The 24,642-nt window shown below is 37.7% G+C and overlaps 1 protein-coding gene across 2 annotated transcripts in view; it reads left to right on the plus strand.

Annotated features, from left to right (window-relative positions):
- The window catches only part of LOC141387650 (uncharacterized), a 105,001-nt gene that overhangs the window by 9,147 nt on the left and 71,212 nt on the right, over nucleotides 1-24,642 (plus strand). For both annotated transcript variants that reach the window (XM_073957613.1, XM_073957614.1), the window contains exons 4-11: nucleotides 1,405-1,551; nucleotides 1,618-1,710; nucleotides 1,860-2,026; nucleotides 2,089-2,254; nucleotides 2,321-2,483; nucleotides 6,170-6,227; nucleotides 6,289-6,372; nucleotides 6,444-6,576. In XM_073957613.1, coding sequence (XP_073813714.1) covers nucleotides 1,405-1,551; nucleotides 1,618-1,710; nucleotides 1,860-2,026; nucleotides 2,089-2,254; nucleotides 2,321-2,483; nucleotides 6,170-6,227; nucleotides 6,289-6,372; nucleotides 6,444-6,576 — 1,011 coding nt within the window. The remainder of the gene's footprint in view (nucleotides 1-1,404; nucleotides 1,552-1,617; nucleotides 1,711-1,859; nucleotides 2,027-2,088; nucleotides 2,255-2,320; nucleotides 2,484-6,169; nucleotides 6,228-6,288; nucleotides 6,373-6,443; nucleotides 6,577-24,642) is intronic.

Below are 24,642 nucleotides of genomic sequence, written 5' to 3' on the forward strand. Positions count from 1 at the left end.
ATCTACATGAGGAGGCAAAAATTCTTCCTGTAAAGCAACACAATGAGATGCTTTCGTTGCAGTACCTGCTTGGATGTTATCGTGTGAGCCACCCAATCACCATCTTGTGGGTAGGCCCGGCCCATTCAGGGAGATCAGGAAGGATATCCATGCTCTAGAGGGAGAGGTCCAACGATACAGGAGAGAACCCCTAGATCAACAAGCATATCAAGCAGGATTGGATAGCATTCGCACGGACGCAGTTGCCAAGGCCTTAAGCAATTATAGTGTGCATAAAGTACTCGGAGTACATCCTCCATCTATCGCAGCTGAGGAACGTCAGCTGCCACGACAAACCAGAGTAGTTTTGGCTCAACTACGCTCGGGATATTGCAGTCGCCTAAATTCTTATAGGGCGGAAATCGATAGCGCCGTGCAAGACATATGCCATATGAAACCAAATTGACTATATCGGTCTATTCCTCCAGATACCTCCTCCGCAACACTTTTGCTCTATAATTCCATTAAAATTTGCTAGCAAACGTCCTAATTTATTCCGCCCACAATCGTTAGGACGAATTAGAAAGTTTTTTTACACCCAAAAAAATGCCACAAAATTCTGAAAAACTCCTAAATACATCATTTTTGGGGATCTGTTTACATATCAAAGTCTCAATTCGCGAACAACGACGAAGTCCTGGCAAAAGTTCTGATTCATAGAACCGGCCAGTTTCTGTGTTGGTCTGGTCGTACATTTTTAACTACGTTATAGGCAGCGAACTGATGTTTGCTCCTCGAGGGGCACATACAAAACATTCGGACCACAATATGATCAAGATGGTGCCTTTAACAATGATTTGGAGACAGCCACGGGGCTTATTGTATATGAAAGTGCAAAATCTTTTGCTTTCAAATACCCGATTCCGTTGTCGGATGGTTCTCTGCGGAGTTTCAATTTTCAAGCAATTGGGCCAAAGATGTTCTTTACTCGTCAAATGTATATATATGTATTTGGGTGGCCATGGGAAGCACTAATATTGAAGTTTCATATTTTTAAAAGAAAAAAAAAAAAAAGGAAATAGGATATAGGATATAGTCAATCCAAGTGCAGTAGACAGATGGAGTAAAAACATTCTCCAAAAGGTTTGGGAGCATTAGAGGATTCATTCGTGTTTACAAGTTTGTATCACTCTTAGGGGTGAACGAATTGTGTCGTACATGTTAGTTCATAAAAGGTAGCCTCTTAGGTTACCCTATGGGAAGATTATTGTCCATTTAATAAATGAGGAATCGTAATCAATTCCGAATTTCAATGCTTATCAAGATCATCATAATTTTTAATCATGTTGCATTTCTTCTCCACCTCTTTATTGAAACTGTATTTGAATTTGAATTTAATTTAAATTCCTTTTTTTTCATTTTCAGACCCTTCCAACGTGCATTGGAATATTTTTTCCTTGCTAAAGCTTTACTCTTCTTCTCGGCTTTAGTATATATCCATATGTCATTTATAAAAAATCCAGCTACTTGTTTAGAGCACGTACAGGATTGGCCAAGAGATGGAGTTCTGAGGTAAGGGAACAATAGATTATTTTCCAAAAAAAAAGGTTAAATAAATTGTAATATTTTTTCTTTTAGAGTTGAAGTCATTCCTAATTTAGATAAACGCATGGAATTGTATGAAGAAAGTCAGGTCTATGAAAGAAATATGCGAAATCTTTACTATGATTAGTAAGTAAAACAATAAAAATTTAGAATATACATATGTACATAACACACCATTTAAATAAAAAATTGCTAAACAGAGCAGAGCAAATAATTACAAATTAATAATTCAATTATTTTTTTCATTTGTTTCTCCCCCTGCCCCTCACCTATAGTTTTTATGGGATTGGACCAAAAACTAAAAATCAATTGTATCATCATAAATATGCTACAAATGAAACGTTTACTTATTATCTACAACATGAAGGAGTCTATCAAAGTTACTTAAAAGACAAACAACAACAGGCAACAGAATATCATGAAAATCCCGAAATGGAAGATGGTAAGTACCAATATGACAAGATCTACATTAAAGTCACGTTAAATATTTATCCTTCTTTACAGATGAACAATATATTGTGGAATATTCTCTAGAATATGGCCATTTACGTTTATCACCAGCCACACGAAAACGTTTGCAAATACCCGTTAGAGTTGTACGTTTGGATCCCATGACCAATAAATGTTTTGGTGATAAATTTAGCAAATTTTTACTTAAAGAACTTTTAGGGTAAGTAGTTTGGAATTCTGTTTTTTTTTTAAATTTCAATTCCTAAATTTGTTACTTTTTTCACAGCTATGATGATTTACTTATGACTTCTGTACGTGTCATTGCTGAAAAGGAAGAAAATAAGGGCTATCTGCGTAATGTTATTACTGGTGAACATTATCGTTTTGTTTCAACATGGTGGACAGCATGGAGTTCATATCCTACGGCATTTTTTGTTATGCTATTATTTGTAAGTACATATTTAATTGTTTAAAGGTAGATAAATTGATACTATTACTATACAAAGGTTGATCCATTTCGAGGTTCTCACCTATAAAGAAGAAGAAAAAACCCAGAAAATTCAAATTAAATGAGAAATGTTAATTATAATTTGAAAGAGCACTCTTCGTCATTTTTTTAACTTTATGGCTAATTGTCGCGTCCACGTCCGTAGAATCCAATTTTCGATGACTCGCTCGAGCATTTCAATTGGTAACTGACGAGTGACACGCGTGATGTTTTGCTCCAAGGCCGGTATCGAAGCGGGTTTGTCCGCATAAACTTTAGACTTTATATATCCCCACAGGACCGCCCCAAAACATGAAATTCTCTGCTCATCGAAGAGTTCTCTTAATAAATCCAATGATTGATGCCAAGTGTGGCGTGGAAGTGGCTCTGTCTTGTTGAAACAAAATATCGCCGAGATCAGTAGCTTCAATTTCAGACATCAAGTAGCATGCTGTCATGGCACGATAGCGTTTGTCTATCAAGGTTAGGTACTCATCGACATAATTTTTGATGTAATATGGGCTGATATTCCACCGGCAAAAAAAAACACACAAAACCGTTGTTTTTCTGGATGAAGTGACATCTTTTGAATCTCTTTAAGTTGGTCTTCATCTTAAATGCGTCTATATTTCCTTGTTTAACTAGCCACTAAGATAGGTTTCATTGCTGAACAAAATTGGGCTCGAAACACATTCCTCAGAGAACGCGAATTCTCGTAATTAAGTCGAGGGCTTCTATTCATGAAACCAAATTAATTATCATATCAAAGGCGACCAAATCGAGGAACAATCATTGATACACTACTACGATGTAGAAAAGAGTCACTGCCTTCCAAACAATCGTTGGTGTTCGCTTATATCCCATAATGCTTTTCCCGAGCTGTTTTGAATCGTGCCGAAATAACGAAGAACTCCGGGACAGGGTTTTGTTTTGTTTGCCTGATCCACATCTACCTCATATCAATATCAGTGAGATATAATAGATGTTCGGAAAGGGTGCATCGAAGTTGTACTGGTCTTAGGCGCCTCCGAAATTACTGTGATATCTGCTGCGCCAGAGCATATCCCAGCGTGTCTCCAACTTCTTTGTTGTCCGATTCATCATCGACGCCGTCCTCTTGTTGTTGTAGCAGTGTTTTATATTACATGTTGGTATATTCGTTCTTCTGAACTGACTCCTGACTCCTTATAATACAATGTCATGCACGGTGCGTCTTAACTAACTTTAAAATGAAAACCACTTACACCAGGGAAGTTTTTGCGGATTCTGAAACAGCAATGTTCATAGATAAGAGAAATCAAAAAACTAACAAGAATCGGCGAAGTGATTTTTAGATAAATCGCTGTCAACGTTCACATTTTTAGGTTTATTTTAAGTTTTCGCGAATTTGCTTGGAAAGCGCATCTGCAACTGCGTCCGTACGAATGCTATTCAACCCCGCTTGATATGCTTGTTGATCTAGAGGTTCTCTCTTGTAACGCTGGACATCTTCTTCTAGATCATGAAGACTCTCCTTAATCTGCCTGAATGGGTGGGACCTATCCACCAAATGCAGATTGGAATGGCTCTCACGATAACACGCAAGCAGGTACTGCAACGAAAGCATGTGTTTGTGTAGTGGAAGAATCTTTGTTTTTTTAAGTAGATAGTCCACTCGAGTGGGTGCCACCGTGGTGCAATGGTATGCACGCCCGCCTTGCACAAGAAGGTCGGTGGTTCGATTCCCCGGCCAGGCAACATCAAACAGGAGATGTAGGTGTTAACAGTTTCGGAGATATCACTCCACCTTGGCGAACTCCCTTTTTCACTGTACGCGGCCTGGACTTTTTGTTCATGAATTCCACGTATGACTGGCGTCTACACATATAATTGATTGTACAACGTTTCAAACTTAAGCGGAGGGTAGCCTGCCCAATATCCTCAGACAGTGGGGAGTGCTTGACAGAATCGAAAGCTTTCACCGTTCTATCGCACGGCTTGCTCTGGTTGAGTCCTCGACTAATATGTGGGGAGATGGACTGAGTTCCTACCTTCCATTTTTCCTGGGTTCCAGAGTGACTTAACCGTTGCCCAGAAATTACTTATACCGGCTTCAATGTTACAACTCTCCAGGTGATTTAGCCATTTGTTCCGCTTATGCTCATCACCCAACCTGTTAATTTCCAGTGTCAGCTCCCCTACTCTGTGGTCACTGGAGTTGGCACGAGGAAACTCATCACGCTCATTTACTAATACCGACGCCTCTGCTTGGAAATTTGGTATCACTTCGGGTATACGACCAGCAGGTATATGACGAACGCGTGTAACGTAGTACTCTTTTCTTCACCTGTCACTCCCGCCGTTCCCGACAAACTGTCAACTGAAATAACTTGCACACCTCTTCGATCAGTCTGCCTAACGTCGGCAAACGTGCCCACAAATTACTTATACCGGCTCCAATGTTGCAACTCTCCAGATGATTTTGCCATTTGTTCCGCTTATGCTCATCGCCCAACCTGTTAATTTCCAGTGTCAGCTCCCCTACTCTGTGGTCACTGGAGTTGGCACGAGGAAACTCATCACGCTCATTTACTAATACCGACGCCTCTGCTTGGAAATTTGGTATCACTTCGGGTATACGACCAGCAGGTATATGACGAACGCGTGTAACGTAGTACTCTATTCTTCACCTGTCACTCCCGCCGTTCCCGACAAACTGTCAACTGAAGTAACTTGCACACCTCTTCGGATCAGTCAGCATAACGTCGGCAAACGTGATTTAGGTCCTATCTTCTTTTTACCAGGGTACGAGAGTGACTTAACCGTTACCTACAATTTACTGATACCGGATCCAATGTTGCAACTCTCCAGATGATTTAGTCTTTTATTCCGCTTATGCTCACCGATTAACCTGTTAATTTCTAGTGTCAGCTCCTCTACTCTGTGGTCACTGGAGTTGGCAAGAGGAAACTCCTCACTCTCATGACGCCTCTGCTGGAAAATTTGGTCTCACTTCGGGTATTCGACCAGCAGATACATATATGGCGAACAGCTGCAGGTGATAATGTCTCGGAACGTTCTTTCTCCTATCCAAAGATCGGAAGCGTTGATTGACAGGATTTTTCCACTCAGTCACGTCAGGAGAGATCCTCATTATCTAGAAAGAGATATCCAATGTACAAATGCGAACCTCTAGATCAAGGAGCCTGTCAAGCAGGCTTGATGCAGTTGTACAAGCTGTATTATATCTCAGATACCGCATCCATTGCAGCGGAAGATGGCCATCTGCTGTGGCAAATTCAAATAGTTTTACTCCAGTTAGGATAAGGGTGCTGCCGTTTAGTATCTGTCTGAATTGGCATCACACAGATAGTACAATGAACTTATACACATACAATCTAATATGAGTTGGACATTGTGTCCTTTTGGTGTTGAGCCGTTCGATCGAAAATATGTTTGCAAAAGAGAAAGAAAAGCCGCAGAAATTCTACACAACCACCAAAAAATCGTTAAAAAAATAAAATAAATAAGTAAATTAAATAAATAAATAAATAAATAGCACATACTTTTATTCATAAATTACATTATTTTATGTTTTGAATTTTAATAATTTTAAGCAAATTCTCTATGAAATCAAAGAACTAAATAATTTTATATCTCTCATTTCAGACATTTTCAATATCAATGTTATTGAGATTTTCTCATCATCAGATATTTGTATTCATAGGTGAGATTTGATTACAATTATTTAAGCTGTTTTATTATAAATATATTTTTTGGTATTTTAGTGGATCTTCTACAAATGTTGGAATTCAATGTAACTGCACGTTTTCCTATAGCTCCTCTGTTGATTGTCATATTAGCTTTAGTTGGTGAGTAAGAAAAACAAGAAACGCGCATAACCTGCAATTTTTTAAATCTCATTTTCAATTTCCTTTTATAGGTATGGAGGCTATAATGTCGGAATTCTTCAATGATACCACAACGGCATTCTATATAATATTAATTGTGTGGGTTGCCGATCAATATGATGCCATATGCTGTCACACCAGTATTACCAAAAGACATTGGTTAAGGTAAGTGCTTAGAATAAGTTTAGGACAAAGAACGTAATTATTATAATAGTATAAAAAATGAAAATTCAACAGTCAGTGATCATGTACTGACTTAAACGTAAAGTTTCCAAAATTTTTTATTTTGCATTATATCTGCCAAACTGCAGGTTTTTGTCGTAACCTGATATTAAAAAAACATTCACTTGAGTATAATACAAATCTTCAGCACATTGTTTGTAAAGTTTCTGCTCGCTGAAAAGTAGAGAATAATACTGCGTAACTGCAATATTAGATCGATGTCTTGCAAATGGAAAGAAGGCGAGATTGCTGTCCACTGCTGTCGGCTTTACGAAGATGTAAACGGAATAGGGACAATAGAGCACTTAGTCGTTGTCCAATGGCCACGACCAAAGTTCTCATATGTGAACGTGGAGGCTTTAGGCATGTAAAAGGCACGAACTTTTAATCCGAGACCTTTCTCCCAGCTACGTTGAATTGTCAGCGACTGTTTATTGTTATTCGTACATCAATCTGCGGACATGACTGACTGGTAGGTATGCCCCTCTATAGCGTGGATTTGTATTTTAACTTGTAGAAGGGCTATAGGCTCAAAATAGGGTTTTAATCCTAGAATGATACACTGGCTATACAGAAGCGTAATAAGACCGATTCTTACTTACGCATCTGTTGTATGGTGGACAGCTATGGACAAAAAGTACAATGTGGAAACATTGCAAAGAGTCCAAAGAATGTGCTGCCTAGGCATTAGCGGGGCGATGAGGACTACACCAACTAGGGCTTTAGAGGCAATTCTATTTGTCCACCCGATAGAAATACAGGTAAGGTATGAAGCAGCCATCGCGGCTATAAGACTGAAAGCGATGAGCGAGTGGATCGAAAGAGACCACCAAACATACCACCAATGCATATTACGGTTCACAACGGGTGAATCTATAAATCAAATAGTATCGGACCGGATCAAGTGAAGTAGCTCTGTGTGAAGTTCTAATACCGGACAGAGATATGTGGATCGATGGAACCCTTGCACAGATTCCCGCTGGAAGCTGCGGGTTTACGGACGGGGCTGTGTTAGGGGGGAGAACGGGACTGGGTCTTTATATCGTAGACACGGAAACGAGGATCTCCCTTCGTCTGACGGATCATAACACGATCCTCCAGGCCGAAATCCGAGCGATCACAGAATGTCTGAACTGGTTTAAAACAAATACAAGGCCACTCACAGTTAACATCCTTACGGATAGTAAAGCAGCAATTAGAGCTATAACAAGTAAGGCAACAATATCGAAAACTGTCTTAGAGTGTAAAAATTCAATTAACGACTATTCCCATTATGGCTCGGTAAACATTATATGGGTACCAGGACACATAGGGATTACGGGAAACGAAGAAGCAAACTCCTTAGCAAAACAAGCCAGGGAGCTACCTACAGTAAGTCTAGACAATGCCAAACCATTAAAGGCGGCGCGTATAGAACTAAAAGCTTGGGCAAAGAATGCTCATGTATCCCTATGGAATGACCAGGAAAAGGGAAAAACTACAAAAATCCTATGGGGAAAACCAGACCAGGACAAAACAAGTGACCTCCTAGTGATGAGTAAAAAGGATATCAGTAGACTGATCGGTGTCCTCACAGGGCATCTAGGACTACAAGCGCATCTGCACAGGATAGGCTGTGCAGAGAATAGTGAATGTAGGGCATGTGGCGAGGACAACGAAACGTTGCAATCCCACGGCAGCGGGTTCTTACGTACCGGATTGACCCGAAACCAAAAGTGTTTCGGCCAGCGGCTGCCAACCCAGCATTATATGCTGCTACAACAACAACAACGAAACGTTGGAACACTATCTCTGCCACTGCCAGGCTTTCCCAAACTTGAGAACTTAACTAATGGGAAACGACATAATTACAGGACTCGACCATATCAAGGACATCGGGTTCAAAAACTTGAGGGACTACGTCAATGGGACGGAACTCCTAAACTAACAACAACAACAACTTCCAGGACACATAAAATTAGAGCGCACAACAGGCCTCTTCTGGCTTAAGTGTATGCCCTTTCTTTTTAAGGACATGTGGTGATCTTAAATCACCCCGCTTCTCAACCTAACCTAACCTATACAAATTGGATTTGTATGCAAATGAATGACTAAGTTTACTCCAAACCAGGTATGACCAAAAAGAGAACGGAGAAAATGTGAATGTATGTATTGGAGTCCAAACACATGAAGCAAAATATAATAAAACTTAAAAACTTCATATCTTGTATAATTCGAAAAAAATGGAGGTTAAAAACAGTTTTGCCGGGGGGTTCTATTTAAATGAGCGGTAGTGTATAACCGTCCGTCTCGGTTTGAGGTTAGGTTGTAGGATGCGCTGTTGTCATTAATTATAGACAGCTGCTTCTCTAGGAGAACAGAAGTCCACTGTGTTAATCCTGAAAAGAAATAAGAGAAAGAAAATGAGATATGGAAAAAAGGAAGAGGAGTCTATAGATGAGAGGTAATACCATTGGTGAAGGCTTCATGCGAGTAATTGCGAGCGAAATTAGACGATGACATTGATCTACTTATATCAGAAGACTTTGATCTACTTATATCAGAGATATGCCTTATCTGGACAGCCACTTAAGATACTTCGAGTATTTTACAAGGGTGATTCTATGAAAGAGAGGTAGGCGAGATAAACGATCACATAAGCCCTAAACAGATACTTCGAGTATTTTACAAGGGTGATTCTATGAAAGAGAGGTAGGCGAGATAAACGATCACATAAGCCCTAAACAGTCTGTGCTAGTAATTATAATATCAGCTATATCGAAGTCAAGAGTTAAGAGGATATAGCTGAGTTAAGATATTGTTCCCTTATAACCCATATCAATCTGAGTACAAATTCCTATACAGGAAGTTGGATATTTAGTTTCGCATGCTAGGCAGTCTGATGAGAGTTTTTTATAGTTCCAATATCAAATATTGAGTAGAGTTGCGTCGTTCATGAACGAACCGGCTCAAAGGAACGATTCCGTGAAAAGAACGAACGGATCCGTATCCAGCTTATTCTTTTATATCGTTCATTTAGATCCCCGATGGACGAGTCATTGCTGCTTAGACCGTGTTTAGAAAAGAAAATTTTTCTTCTCAATTTCTTTTAAAATTTCCTTGTTGTTTAGACACGGAAATCATGTTTGTGTCAATTTTATAATTTTTCTTATTCTTCTTCACACTCATTTTCTCATTGCGCCGTTCAAAAACAAAGCCAAGGCAAAATTGTAATGAAAAGTAAAAATGGACGTGTATGATAAACAATTAATTATTAAAACCCTTGAATTGCATTTTAATTTTGATATTTCCACTTATTTCGAATTGTTTTTGCTTAAAAAAATAGTTTTTCCTCCAAATGGGTTTTTTGCAATTGTCTCCGCTGTTGTTAGTTTCTCGACAGAAAAAATAAAATGAAAGAAAATGCAAAAACAAATCTGCAGCCAACTTCAGGTTGTATACGAAGAAAAACGAAACAAAACAGATTTTGCCAGTACAGAGGTGTGTGTACCCCCTCTTATTTCTCTCTACTCCCTCGCCCAAAAACTCAATTTTCTTTCCCATCAACTTTCCCTGTGTACACACGGACTTACAAAATTAGCAGCATTGGTTTTGCAGTCAAACTCTAAACAAACGCTGCGTTAGCGCAAGCAGCACAAATTTCCACACAAAACAATGATTCATAGAGCTACTCTCGCTCAGTAACTCACCTCATTCATTATCACATCTCGGTCATATCTTTCGTTTGCATCATTCGTTAATCTCGTTCTTTCGTATCAAAACCACCATCACTACGTTCAGAAACATTTTTGCAAGAATTCTACTTTCTGCGAGATATTATCCATTTAGTGGAATGATATGGAAACATTCAAATTGAAAATCTAACGAGTTTTCATTCATGTTTTCCAAAATATACAATCAAATGTGAAAAAATATTAGTTTTTTAAATTCCAATAATTTATAGACATTTCCTTATTTTGTTTACATTTACCGTTGACACTAACATTACAAACCAAAACAAATTTCTATGTGGTTGCTGATGAGTTGTATTTGTTGTAGTATTTACTTTACCAGGTTTGTTCTAACATGTCTATGAGGAAAGAAGCCCTTAATTTTTTGTTTAATGTTTTTAAATTGAATGCCCTTTTTACTTTCTTCCCTTTTTTTGGGGTGGATTTTTTGTCGAATTGTGTGTTTTTCGCCCTAGAACTTCTCATGTTAAAACCTATCAAGACCTTTGCTTGGTATCTATCTATCCTCCCTCACATTTCTCAGAGATAAAAATATATTTTAATTAACAAAATATTCTATTGGTAATTATGCAACAAATTTTTAGCTCTAGGCGGGCTTAAATTAATTGATTCTTTATTATTTTTTGGTAGAATTCCCATGGCATTATTATGTGACATCACGCCGTTTGGTTAATTAGGTTGTCCCCCATCACCCCCACCCGCTACGCACTTAGAAACTAATAAGCATTGTTTTCGTTCGCATACATAGTTCTCTTTCCTTCTTTCTAGTTGTTCCTGGTAATTGTTTTTTGTTTTTCACAAAAACATGCGTTAATTAATTTCATCAGTTTCCTCCTCCTTCTCATCCTTTCACAAACAAACAAAAACAACACTAACAAACCCACACAAAAACAAATACCTTAAACGTTTGTTGCCTTTGCAGAGAATTTACTTTCAACGAAATGGGGTATTATTTCAATAAAATTTCAATTTATTAAAATCGCAAGTGTAAATGAAGAAAAGGACTCAGCGCTGTTCTGCTCAGCTGCGACACTTACAACGTAAATTTGTTGCTTGCTACACCAGTGTTGACGATGACGACCTACTTTAATGTTGGGTCATAATACCCGTAATTAGTATGTTATTAATTAAATATTGTCATAATACCTTTCTAATTCCCGAGTTTCCTGTGTGCTGCCACTCTACCCCCTTTTCGCCGCTTCCATTCATCCGTTGCCCGTGCGTCAAGTGGCCAAAAAAAGAGGTCTTCATTTTTTCTTCACATTTTTCTTAAGTCGCACAATCAACAACAGATAAAAGAAGGAATAACAAATAAAACAGCAGCAGCAACAACAACAACGGTAATGAGCCATAAAATATACGATGTTAAAAATAAGTCTTAAATAAATAATTGGGATTGGTATCCTCCTCCAAAGCAATCAACCAACCAGGCAACACCAACCAACATCATTATTTTGATTAGTTGGTAAACACGGGGCGGGCGGGTACTGTTTTGATATAGGCTCTGAAATGGTTAACATAATGAAATTTATTGTTAATCAAACTATGAGGTTACGCAAAGAGGAACATTTATGCCCGTAGTAGCGGAAATGTATCTTTAGAAGACTTTTAGAAGGTCTTCTCTGTATTGAATTCATTAAGACCTTTCTTTCTATAGAAGACCCTTAAATGGTCTTCTGTCTATAGAAGTCCTTTGGAAGGTCTTCTGTCTATAGAAGACCTATAGTAGACTTTTAGAAGTTGTTCTGTCTACTGAAGACCTTTGGAAGGTGTTCTGTCTATAGACGACCTTTCTTTCTATAGAAGACCCCTAAAAGGTCTCTCTAGAAGACCTTTGGAAGGTCTTCTGTCTATAGAAGACCTTTGGAAGGTCTTCTGTCTATAGAAGACCTTTGGAAGGTCTTCTGTCTATAGAAGACCTTTGGAAGGTCTTCTGTCTATAGAAGACCTTTGGAAGGTTTCCTGTCTATAGTAGACTTTTAGAAGTTGTTCTGTCTATAGACGACCTTTCTTTCTATAGACGGCCCCTAAAAGGTCTTCTGTCTATAGAAGTCTTTTGGAAGGTCTTCTGTCCATAGAAGACCTTTAGAAGGTCTTCCCTCCGTAGAAGAACTTTAGAAGGTCTTCTGCCTATAGAAGACCCTTAAAAGGTCTTCTGTCTACAGTAGACCTTTAGAAGATAATCTGCCTATAGAAGACCCTTAAAATGTATTCTGTCTATAGAAGACCCTTAAAAGGCCTTCTCTCTATAGAAGACCTTTGGAAGGTCTTCTGTCTATAGAAGACCTTTGGAAGGTCTTCTGTCTATAGAAGACCTTTTGAAGGTCTTCCGTCTATAAAAGACCCTTTAAAGGTCTTCTGTTTATAGTAGACCTTTGGAAGGTCTTCTTTCTATAGCATACCTTTGGAAGGTCTTCTATCTATAGAAGACCTTTGGTAGGTCTTCGGTCTATAGAAGACCTTTGGAAGGTCTTCTGTCTATAGAAGACCTTTGGAAGGTCTTCTGTCTATAGAAGACCTTTGGAAGGTCTTCTGTCTATAGAAGACCTTTGGAAGGTCTTCTGTCTATAGAAGACCTTTGGAAAGTTTTCGGTCTATAGAAGACCTTTGGAAGGTCTTCTGTCTATAGAAGACCTTTGGAAGGTCTTCGGTCTATAGAAGACCTTTGGAAGGTCTTCTGTCTATAGAAGACCTTTGGAAGGTCTTCTTTCTATAGCATACCTTTGGAAGGTCTTCTATCTATAGAAGACCTTTGGTAGGTTTCCTGTCTATAGTAGACTTTTAGAAGTTGTTCTGTCTACAGAAGACCTTTGGTAGGTTTCCTGTCTATAGTAGACTTTTAGAAGGTCTTCTGTCTATAGAAGACCTTTGGAAGGTCTTCGGTCTATAGAAGACCTTTGGAAGGTCTTCTGTCTATAGAAGACCTTTGGAAGGTCTTCTGTCTATAGAAGACCTTTGGAAGGTCTTCGGTCTATAGAAGACCTTTGGAAGGTCTTCTGTCTATAGAAGACCTTTGGAAGGTCTTCTTTCTATAGCATACCTTTGGAAGGTCTTCTATCTATAGAAGACCTTTGGAAGGTTTCCTGTCTATAGTAGACTTTTAGAAGTTGTTCTGTCTATAGACGACCTTTCTTTCTATAGAAGACCCCTAAAAGGTCTTCTGTCTATAGAAGACCTTTGGAAGGTCTTCTGTCCATAGAAGACATTCAGAAGGTCTTCCCTCCGTAGAAGAACTTTAGAAGGTCTTCTGCCTATAGAAGACCCTTAAAAGGTCTTCTGTCTACAGTAGACCTTTAGAAGATAATCTGCCTATAGAAGACCCTTAAAATGTATTCTGTCTATAGAAGACCCTTGAAAGATCTTCTGTCTATAGAAGACCTTTGGAGGTCTTCTGTCCATAGAAGACCTTTGGAAGGTCTTCTGTCCATAGAAGACATTTAGAAGGTCTTCCCTCCGTAGAAGAACTTTAGAAGGTCTTCTGCCTATAGAAGACCCTTAAAAGGTCTTCTGTCTACAGTAGACCTTTAGAAGATAATCTGCCTATAGAAGACCCTTAAAATGTATTCTGTCTATAGAAGACCCTTGAAAGATCTTCTGTCTATAGAAGACCTTTGGAAGGTCTTCTGTCTATAGAAGACCTTTGGAAGGTCTTCTTTCTACAGCATACCTTTGGAAGGTCTTCTGTCTATAGAAGACCTTTGGAAGGTCTTCTGTCTATAGAAGACCTTTGGAAGGTCTTCTGTCTATAGAAGACGTTTGGAAGGTTTTCTGTCTATAGAAAACCTTTGGAAGGTATTCTGTCTATAGAAGACCTTTGGAAGGTCTTCCGTCTATAAAAGACCCTTAAAAGGTATTCTGTCTATAGTAGACTTTTAGAAGTTTACTGCCTATAGAAGACCCTTAAAAGGTCTTCTGTCTATAGTAGACCTTTAGATGTTCTTCTGCCTATAGAAGGCCTTTAAAAGGTCTTCTGTACGTAGAAGGTCATTAGAAAGTCTTCTGCCTATAGAAGACCTTTAGAAATTCTTCTGTCTATAGAAACCATTGAAGGGTCTTCTGTCCATAGAAGACTTTTAGAAGATCTTTCTATAGAAGACCTTCCGAAGGTCTTCCGTCTACAAAAGTCCCTTTAGAAGGTCTTCCGTCCACAGAATTCCCGTAAAGGTTTTCTGTCTATAGCAAACCTTTCGAAGGTCTTCTGTCGATAGAAGACCTTCCGAAGATCTTCCGTGCATTCCAGACCTTTGGAAGGTCTTCTTTCTATGGAAGACCTTTGGGACGTCTTCTGTCTATAGAAGACCTTTAGAAGGTCTTCCGTCTATAAAATTGCCTTAAAAGGTCTTCTGTCTATAGTAGATCTTCTTAAACTTTGTTTTTGCTATACGGGAAACTAAGTGTCCCTATAAGGGAAACTATGTATGCCTTAGTAATTTTCGTTTCCCCTTAGAGATATTAAAACGAACTCAACGTAACAAAGATTGCATAGTTACTCCAAACTCCACTCCAGACTAGCACCTGCCAATCAATGGTCCGATTTCAATGGTCGTGAAGCCACACAAATTCATAAAAAACCACACAATTCCTGCCTATTCCCCAAAATAAAATACTTTTGACCACAAACAGAAATTTAATGAAAAATGGAAAATTAATGAGATGTGTATGTACGTGTGTATGTTTGGGTAACAAAACAGCATGCCTTGATGGTTCGGAAGAACTTTAAAAGTGGCGACAATAATACCACGCTTCAACACTCACAAGCAATACTTTGAGGTTAAGAACATTTTGTTATGAAAAAAATGGACACGCGCGGTTAATTTTATGGCCATCGACCTAAAGGTTGACTAATTAATTGTGCAACCAAACTATGCCCACATAAACACCTTCGCTCCTTTTCCTCTTACGCACACACACACACACCCAGTAAACCACCATTCCCCAACATAATGAGAACGAAATTAAAACAGATTTCAAAGCAAATTAGCCAAAACAGTTATGCAAGAAAGCATTTGCTGGTATGTATCATTGTGGTAGTGACGACCTTGGTTGAAAAGTTTAACTTTCTCTGTATGTCTCTTTCTGCCTTTTTGTCCTGACATTCTGTTTTCAACATTAATTATTCATCATTGATATAAAAATAAAGAGGAAATATTCTCCACTTGTTGAAGTCTTTAAATCTCCATTTTTCTTATTGGCCATTTAACGGTCGTTTAACTGTTAATGACCCTTCTTCACTTTTTTTGGCAATGAAAGGAAGTAACATTTAGTCGGCCAGTCAGCCAGCGAGTCATCCATCCATCCGGTGCTACATATTTAATCAGCTTTTAAAATCATTGTACTTTGGCGCTTCTGCTTGGCCTCCCTCTAAATGATGGTGATGATGACGAGGAGGACTATGTTTTTGATGTCTGTTAATTGCTAGTCGGTCGGTTTCAATTTCAATGAATAATTCATTGATTTGTGGTGAGGGTGGAGGAGGTGTACGAGGGTGGTGGCTATCTACTAAGTGCCACTTGAAGTTTCAATTTGTAAAAGGGACTCCAGACTAATTGAAGGAAATGAAGTGATTAGTCGGAAAGAGGGATATAATTGTTTTGGCTAAATTGCGCTGTGTGATTTTAATCTAGAAGTGTTGTCCTACAAAAATATACTCAGAATACCCTCTAAAGGTTTTCCATAGCCTGAAGACCTTCTAAAGGTTTTCTATTGAGAAAAGATATCCCAAGGATGTTGTATAATTAAAAGACTTTCTAAAGGTCCACTATAGAAAGAAGACCTTCTGTAGAGAGAAGGCCTTCTTCTATAGAAATAAGACCTTCTGTAGAAAGAAGGTACTCTTCTTCTATAGAAAGAAGACATACCAAAGGTATTGTAAAAAAAGAAGACCTTCTAAAGGTCTTCTATAGAAAGAAGACTTTCTAAAGGTCTTCAATAGAGAAAAGATCTTCTAAAGGTATTTTATAGAGAAAAGACCTTCTAAAGATAGCAGATCTTCTAAAGGTCTTCTATAGAGAGAAGACCTTCTAAAGGTCTTCTATAGAAAGCAGATCTTCTAAAGGTATTCTATAGAAAGAAGGCATTCTAAAGGTCTTCTATAGAGAGAATATCTTCTAAATTTCTTTTATAGAGAAAAGATCTTCTAAATGTCTTCTTTATTGAGAAGACCTTCTAAGCGTCTTCTATAGAGAGAAGGTCTTCTATAGAGAGAATACCTTCTTAATTTTTTAATAGAGAGAAGACTTTCTAAAGGGCTTCTATATTAAGAAAGTCTTCCATAGAGAGAAAATTTTTAAAATTTTTTTATAGAGATAGGGAGAGACCCTTCTAAAGGTCCTCTATATACAGAAGATCTTCTAAAGGTCTTTTTTATTAAGAGGATCTTCTAAAGGTATTCCATAGATAGAAAACCTTCGAAATTTCTTCTATAGAAATAAAACTTTCTGAATGTCTTCTATAGAGAGAAGACCTTCTAAAGATCTTCCATAGAGAGAATATCTTATAAAGGACTTCTACACAGAGTAGAACTTCTAAAGGTCTTCAAGGAGAGAAGACCTTCTAAAGGTCTACTATATAGAGAAGACCTTCTAAAGGTCTTCTATATAGAGAAGACCTTCTAATGGTCTTCTTTAGAGAGAAGACCTAAATGTCTTTTATAGAGAGAAGCCCTTCCAAAGGTCTTCTATAAAGATAAAATCTTCAAAAGAGAGGACATTCTAAATGTCTTCTATAGAAAGAATACCTCCTAAATTTTTATAGAGAGAAGACTTTCTTAAGGGTTTCTATGTTAAGAAGACCTTCAAAAGGTCCTCCATAGATAGGAGGCCTCATAAAAGTCTTGCATAGAGAGCAAATTTTCTAATTTTTTTATAGAGATAGGGAGAGAGCCTTCTAAAGGCCCTCTATAGAGAGAAGAACTTCTAAAGGTCTTGTTATTAAGAGGATCTTCTAAAGGTATTCCATAGATAGAAGACCTTCGAAATTTCTTCTATAGAAATAAGACCTTCTGAATGTCTTCTATAAAGAGAAGACCTTCTAAAGGTCTTCTATAGAAAGCAGATTTTCTAGGGGTCTTCTATAGAGAGAAGGTCTTCGAAAGGTCTTTTATAGAGAGAAAATCTTCTAAATGTCTTCTATAGAGAGAAGATCTTCAAAGGTTTCTATATTGAGAAGACCTTCTAAAGGTATTCTATAGAGAGAAGACCTTCTAAAGGCCTACTATATAGAGAAGACCTTCTAAAGGTCTTCTATATAGAGAAGACCTAAATGTCTTTTATAGAGAGAAGACCTTCCAACGGTGTTCTATAAAGATACAATTTTCAAAAGGTCTATAAAGAGGACCTTCTAAATGTCTTCTATAGAAAGAAGACCTTTTGAACGTCTTCTACAGGGAGAAGACCTTCTAAACGTCTTCTATAGAAAGCAGATTTTCTAGAGGTCTTCTATAGAGAGAAGGTCTTCGAAAGGTCTTTTATAGAGAGAAAACCTTCTAAATGTCTTCTATAGAGAGAAGATCTTCAAAGGTTTCTATATTGAGAAGACCTTCTAAAGGTCTTCCATAGAGAGAATATCTTATAAAGGACTTCTACACAGAGTAGAATTTTTAAAGTTCTTCTGAGGAGAGAAGACCTTCTAAAAGTCTTCTAAGGAGAGAAGACATTCTAAAAGTCTTCTATAGAGAGAATATCATCTAAAGGTCTTCAATAGAGAGATGACATTCTAAAGGTCTTCTATATAGAGAAGACCTTCCAAAAGGTCTTCTATAGAGAGAAGACCTGAATGTCTTTTATAGAGAGAAGACCTTCCAAAGGTGTTCTATAAAGATAAAATCTTCAAAAGGTCTATAGAGAGGACCTTCTAAATGTCTTCTACAGGGTCTTCTAAAGGTCTTCTATAGAAAGCAGATTTTCTAGAGGTCTTCTATAGAGAGAAGGTCTTCGAAAGGTCCTTTATAGAGAGAAAACCTTCTAATTGTCTTCTATAGAGAGAAGATCTTCAAAGGTTTCTATATTGAGAAGACCTTCTAAAGGTCTTCCATAGAGAGAATACCTTATAAAGGACTTCTACACAGAGTAGAACTTTTAAAGGTCTTCTAAGGAGAGAAGACCTTCTAAAAGTCTTCCATAGAGAGAATATCATCTAAAGGTCTTCTATAGAGAGATGACATTCTAAAGGTCTTCTATATAGAGAATACCTTCTAAAGGTCTTCTATATAGAGAACACTATATAGAAGAGAGAATACCTTCAAAAGGTCTTCCATAGAGAGAAGACCTTTTAAAGTCTTAGATAGAGAGAAGACCTTCTAATGGTCTTCGATCGAGAGAAAACCTTCTAACGGTCTTCTATAGAGAAAATACCTTCTTAAGGTCTTCCATAGACAGTAAGAGATCTTCTAAAGGAGTTATATAGAAAGAAGACTGTCTAAAACTCTTCTATAGGGAGAAGACCTTCTAAAGGTCTTCTATAAAGAGAAGACGTTCTAACGGTCTTCTATACAGAGAAGACCTTCTAAATGTCTTTTATAGAGAGAAAACCTTCGAAAGATCGTCTATAGAGAGAATACCTTCTAAAGGTCTTCCAAAGAGAGCAGACCTTCTAAAGGTCTTCTATTGATAGAAGACCTTCTAAAGATCTTCGATAGAGATAAAACCGCGTTCTGCATTTTCCATAGAGAGAAGACCTTTTAAAGGTATTCTATAGAGTGAAGACTTCTTCTATAGAAAGAGGACCTTTAAATGTCTTTTATATAGAGAAGACCTTCGAAAGATCGTCTATAGAAAGAAGACCTTCTAACTGTCTTCTATAGAGAGAAGACCTTCTAAAGGTGCTCTATAAAGATAAGATATTCTGAATGTCTTTTATAGAGAAGACCTTCGAAAGATCGTCGATAGAGAGAAGATCTTCTAATGTTTATCTATAGAGAGAACAACTTTAGAGAGAAGACCTCGTTCTACAGTTTCTATAGTGTGAAGACCTTCTAAAGGTCTTCTATAGAGAGAAGACCTTCTAAAGGCATTCTACAGAGAAAAGACCTTCTAAAGATCTTCTATATAGGGAATACCTTCTAAATTTCTTTTATAGAGAGAAGACCTTCTAAAGGTCTTATAAATGAGAAGACTTTCTAAAGGTCTTCTATAGAGAAAAGACTTCTTAATGTCTTCTATAGAGAGAACTTCTAAAGGCTTTCTACAGAGATACGACCTCCTAAAGGTCTCCTATAGAGAGAAGACCTTGTAAAGGTCTCCTATAGAGAGAAGACTTTCTGAAGGTCTTCTATAGAGAGAAAACTTAAATGTCTTCTATAAAAAGAAGACCTTCTAAAGTTCTTCAGTAGAGAAAAGACCTTAAGGTCTTCTATTGAGAGAAGGCTTCTTAAAGTTTTCTATAGAAAAAATACCTTCTTATGGACAGGAGGTTTGCTATAGGGAGAACATTTTCTAAAGGTCTTCTTTAAAGGACAATCCAAAAGTTTAAACTGAAGAACTTCTAAAGGTCTTCTATAGACAGAATACCTTCCATAGAAAGAAGACCTTTCAAAGGTATTCTTTAAACAGAAGACACTCTAATGGTCGTCTATAGACATAGGTTCTTCGGTCTATGGACAGAGTCGTTATTATGGTCGTCTATGAACAGCAGACCTGTTCAAAAACTTCAACAGCCAGAAGACCTTCTAAAAGTCCTCCATAGATAAAAAAATCTTCTGAAGGTCTTCTACTGATGCTAGACCATCTTAAGGTTTTCCATTGACGGAAGAGTTTTTAAAGGTCTTCTATAGACAGAAGAAGACTTCCTTAAATTATTCAGATGTCATTGATGTTGACAGCTACTCCACTCAGTGATCAGTGGTCCATTGGAGGATACTGAATCCGAATATCCATATGCTGAATATTCAGTGTAATATTTAAGGCCGCATTTAGGAGTGCATTTTATTGCTCCAGTAATTAGAACTGTTGCAGCTCACTGTAAAGTAGCTAACTTGAAGAGGCTCACATTATTACTCAAGACATGCCATCCGACCAGACATCCACAGCTTAATATAGGACAGACTAGTGTACACTATACAAATATTCTTTAATAAATCCAAGCCTTGAAATGCCAAGTAAAAATATTCTTTAATAAATCCAAGCCTTGAAATGCCAAGTAAAAATATTCTTTAATAAATCCAAGCCTTGAAATGCCAAGTAAAAATATTCTTTAATAAATCCAAGCCTTGAAATGCCAAGTAAAAATATTCTTTAATAAATCCAAGCCTTGAAATGCCAAGTAAAAATATTCTTTAATAAATCCAAGCCTTGAAATGCCAAGTAAAAATATTCTTTAATAAATCCACGCCTTAAAGGATCAAGTAAAAATATTCTTTAATAAATCCACGCCTTAAAGGGCCAAGTAAAAATATTCTTTAATAAATCCACGCCTTAAAGGATCAAGTAAAAATATTCTTTAATAAATCCACGCCTTAAAGGGCCAAGTAAAAATATTCTTTAATAAATCCACGCCTTAAAGGGCCAAGTACAAATATTCTTTAATAAATCCACGCCTTAAAGGGCCAAGTAAAAATATTCTTTAATAAATCCACGCCTTGAAATGCCAAGTAAAAATATTCTTTAATAAATCCACGCCTTAAAGGGTCAAGTAAAAACATTCTTTAATAAATCCACGCCTTAAAGGGCCAAGTAAAAATATTCTTTAATAAATCCATGGCTTAAAGGGCCAAGTAAGAATATTCTTTAATAAATCCACGCCTTAAAGGGGCAAGAAAAATATTCTTTAATAAACCCACGCCTTGAAAGGCCAAGTAAAAATATTCTTTAATAAACCTACGCCTTGAAGGGTCAAGTTCAAATATTCTTTAATAAATCCACGCCTTGAAGGGCCGAGTAAAAATATTCCTAAATAAATCCACGTCTTGAAGGGCCAAGTAAAAATATTCTTTAATAAATCCACGCCTTGAAGGGCCACGTAAAAAAATCTTTAATAAATTCACGCCTCCAAACCCAAATAAATCCGATTTGGCATTTTTGCTTTTTCGATTTGACATACATACTGATTTTCGAACATTTTAAGTTGTACCTCAGATTGTAGCCTAGAAAAAGTTCCTTGGCGATATTTTAAATTTAAGTGAATTTTAATGTTTTTCTTCCTGCAAAATACCAACAAAAAAACTTTTTCTCATTGATTTAAAGTCGATGTCCGTTCCCCAATTTTTATGTTGCTGCTCCATGTTCCAGGCTTGTTTATGTTTTCTATTTGTTAAATTGGATGATGAATACAACAAGCACAACAATGTAATGTTTGTGTGGCCTTATTTCCTGTGTTCCTTTTCCCCAGAACATATACCCAAAGTAGCTGCCGTCGCTTGGGTATTGTTGCTTTTGTTTGTTATAATCAATTTATATTATTGCTGTTTTATGTTATGTTGTTCGATAATTTTGTTGTTGTTGTTCCTAGCGTGGTTGTGTGGTAGTTGTTGTCTTGTTTGTTTGGTCAGAAGTACTTTGGTGGTTGTTGCTTGTTCTGCCATCCTGCCATCCGTCCATTGTTGACTTTTTTTTTTTGATTCTGTTTATAAAAGTGCTTATTTAAATGTTTGCTAATGGTTGGGTTCCACCGGAAAACTACAACAAAAACAACAAAAATATAGCGCCATAGCTTTCTACACTCCCAATTCGTCTTTACGACCACTACAACTTTAACTTTCTAGTCAATTCGTTTCTGGGTGGGAGAGAGGTGGAAATATTTTCAAGTATTGGTGTGTGTGTGTGTATGTGTGGGAGTGTGCTTTCGAATATTGACTTAAATGATGATGTTATGAGTGGTGGCCAACCGACAACAAACCCTTGTTATGGAAAGTATACATATCACTTATAAACAGAATATTCACATCCGCTGGGGTTAATGGTACTTTTCAACATGGTTGCAGCCAGCTGTTGGCCTAGTAACACACTGTAATAAACATAGTCTCAGTTCTCACAAAAATCTGTATGGAAAACTTAACAAGTGGAAAAGCAAATTTTCATCCGAATTTATATCCGCATAGACCTCAAGTAGAACTTACCAAAATTTCCTTTTCTTAAAATGTTACTGAATATCTTCTCATCTCGGGGCATAGAAGTTTCAGCTGCAAATCATGGTAACTATTGTTATAATTTCATTCTTCTTTAATAGAACATATTTAGGAGGTCGTCCGTCTATTGAAAACCTTTAGCAGGTATCTTATCTACAAAAGATCTTTAGAAGTTGTTTTTTTGTAGAAGATCTTTAGTAGGTTTTCATCCAATACAAGGTCTTTAGGAGCGAGATCGTCTTTCTATAGAAGGCCTCTAGGAACACTTTATTCTTTAGAAACTCTTTATGAGGTCTTCCTTCTACAAATGACCTTTAGGAAGTCTTTTATCTATTGAAGGTCTTTAGGAGATCTTTCAGACAATTTGGAATTTATTTAGCCATATCCGTCCGTCTATATGGCTGGCTGGAGCGCACGATAACTCTCGAACGGATCAACCGATTCGGTCCAAAATATTTTGCACAAACTTAGTTGAGGTTCGATGATGGGTTATATCGGTCTACTTCTTCCGCTACCTCCTCCACAAAAGTTCAAAAATGTTCGGACAATTTGTGCGCACGATAACTCTTGAAGGGAGTAACCGATTTGGTCCATACTTTGCACATCTTGAAATTTCTACAAGAATTAGATGAGATTACAATATGGACTCAATCGGTGCACTCCTTCGGGTACCTCCCACAAAAAATTTCGGAAAAAGTTCTGTTTAGGACCTGCACTCAAAAACCTGTGTGTAGTGGTTCTAGCGCAAGATAACTCTCGAACGGATCTGCCGATTAGGTCCAAAATGTTGGCTTAGTAATATTTTGTCCAAACTTAGTTTATGTTCGAAAATAAGCCATATCGGTCCACTCATTCAGCTACCACCCCCAAAAAAGTTCAAAAATATTCGAAAAAATTGTGCGCAGCATACTTTACACATCCTAATATATTTACCAGCTATAGATCAGGTTCGAATATGGACAATATTTGTCCACTCCTTCGGGTACCTCCCACACAAAATTTTGGATAAGTTCACTTAAGGACCTTCTCTCATACCACTTTGATTTCCTGATGGCATTCACAACATTCATCCATTGTAAACTGTGGTGGTTCATCCTCGACAGGAAGAGATCTCCGTGTCACTCCCGGGGTGCTCGACAAACTGTTTGAAATAATTTGGGCACCTCTTCGGGTCAGTCAACGTAATGTCGCCAAACGTGACTGAGGTTCTATCTTCATTTTTTCCAGGGTTCGAGATTGACTTAACCGTTGCCCACAATTCACTTATACCGGCTCCGATTTTTAAAATCTTCAGATGATTTAACCATTTGTTCCGCTTATGCTCCCCGACCAACCTGTTAACTTCCAGTGTCAGCTCCCTGACTCTGGGGTCACTGGAGTTGGCTTGACGGAGCTTATCACGCTCATTTGCTAATCCGGTTGCCTTTGTAGGGAAGTTTGGTCACACTTTTGGTATTCGACCAGCAGTTATAAGGGGAGCGGCTGGAGCAGTTATGATATCTCGGAACGTCCTTTCCGCTACCCGAACATCAGAAGGATTGTGCAGTTCTCTGAAGCGGTGATTGGTGAACACTCTGAAATTCGGCCAATCAGCTTTCCCATGATTGACGAAAGTGCGGCGTGGAGACAATTATGGTCTGATCCAAGAGAAATAACGGGTCGCCAGGTGGCGTCGTTTGTCAGACCAGGTGACACGATGGTTATGTCTGGCGAACTGTGACATTCCCCTCATTGACACGTAGAGCTATCTTTTAGACCTTTAGGGGGTCTTCTTTCTATCGAAGACCTTTAGCATGTGTTTTGGTCTTTATAAAGCCTTTAGGAGGTTTTCTGTCTGCAAAATGCCTTTAGGAGGGATTCGGCCTATAGAATGCCTTAAAAAGATAATCTTTCTATAGAATGCCCCTAGGAGTTCTACTTTTCATAGAAGGCCTTCAGGATGTCCTCTGTCTACAGAAGAAAATTACCTGGTCTTCTGTCTATAGACTACCTTTAGGAGGTTTTTTATCTGTAGAAGATTTTTAGAAGGTTATCTTTCTATAGGAGGGCGTTAGGAGGTATTATGTCTATAGAAGACCGTAAGGAGAAAGTCTTTCAATAGAAGACATTTAGGAGTTCTACTTTCTATAGAAGGCTTATAGGATGTCTTCTATCTTTAAAGGGCTTTAGGAGGTCTTGGGCTTGTAGAAGACCTTTAGGAGGTCCTCTCTCTGTAAAATG

Source organism: Musca autumnalis, unplaced genomic scaffold (assembly GCF_047663935.1).
Source record: "Musca autumnalis isolate F117 unplaced genomic scaffold, ASM4766393v1 scaffold_5, whole genome shotgun sequence".
In the NCBI taxonomy this organism is placed as follows: Eukaryota; Metazoa; Arthropoda; class Insecta; order Diptera; family Muscidae; genus Musca; species Musca autumnalis.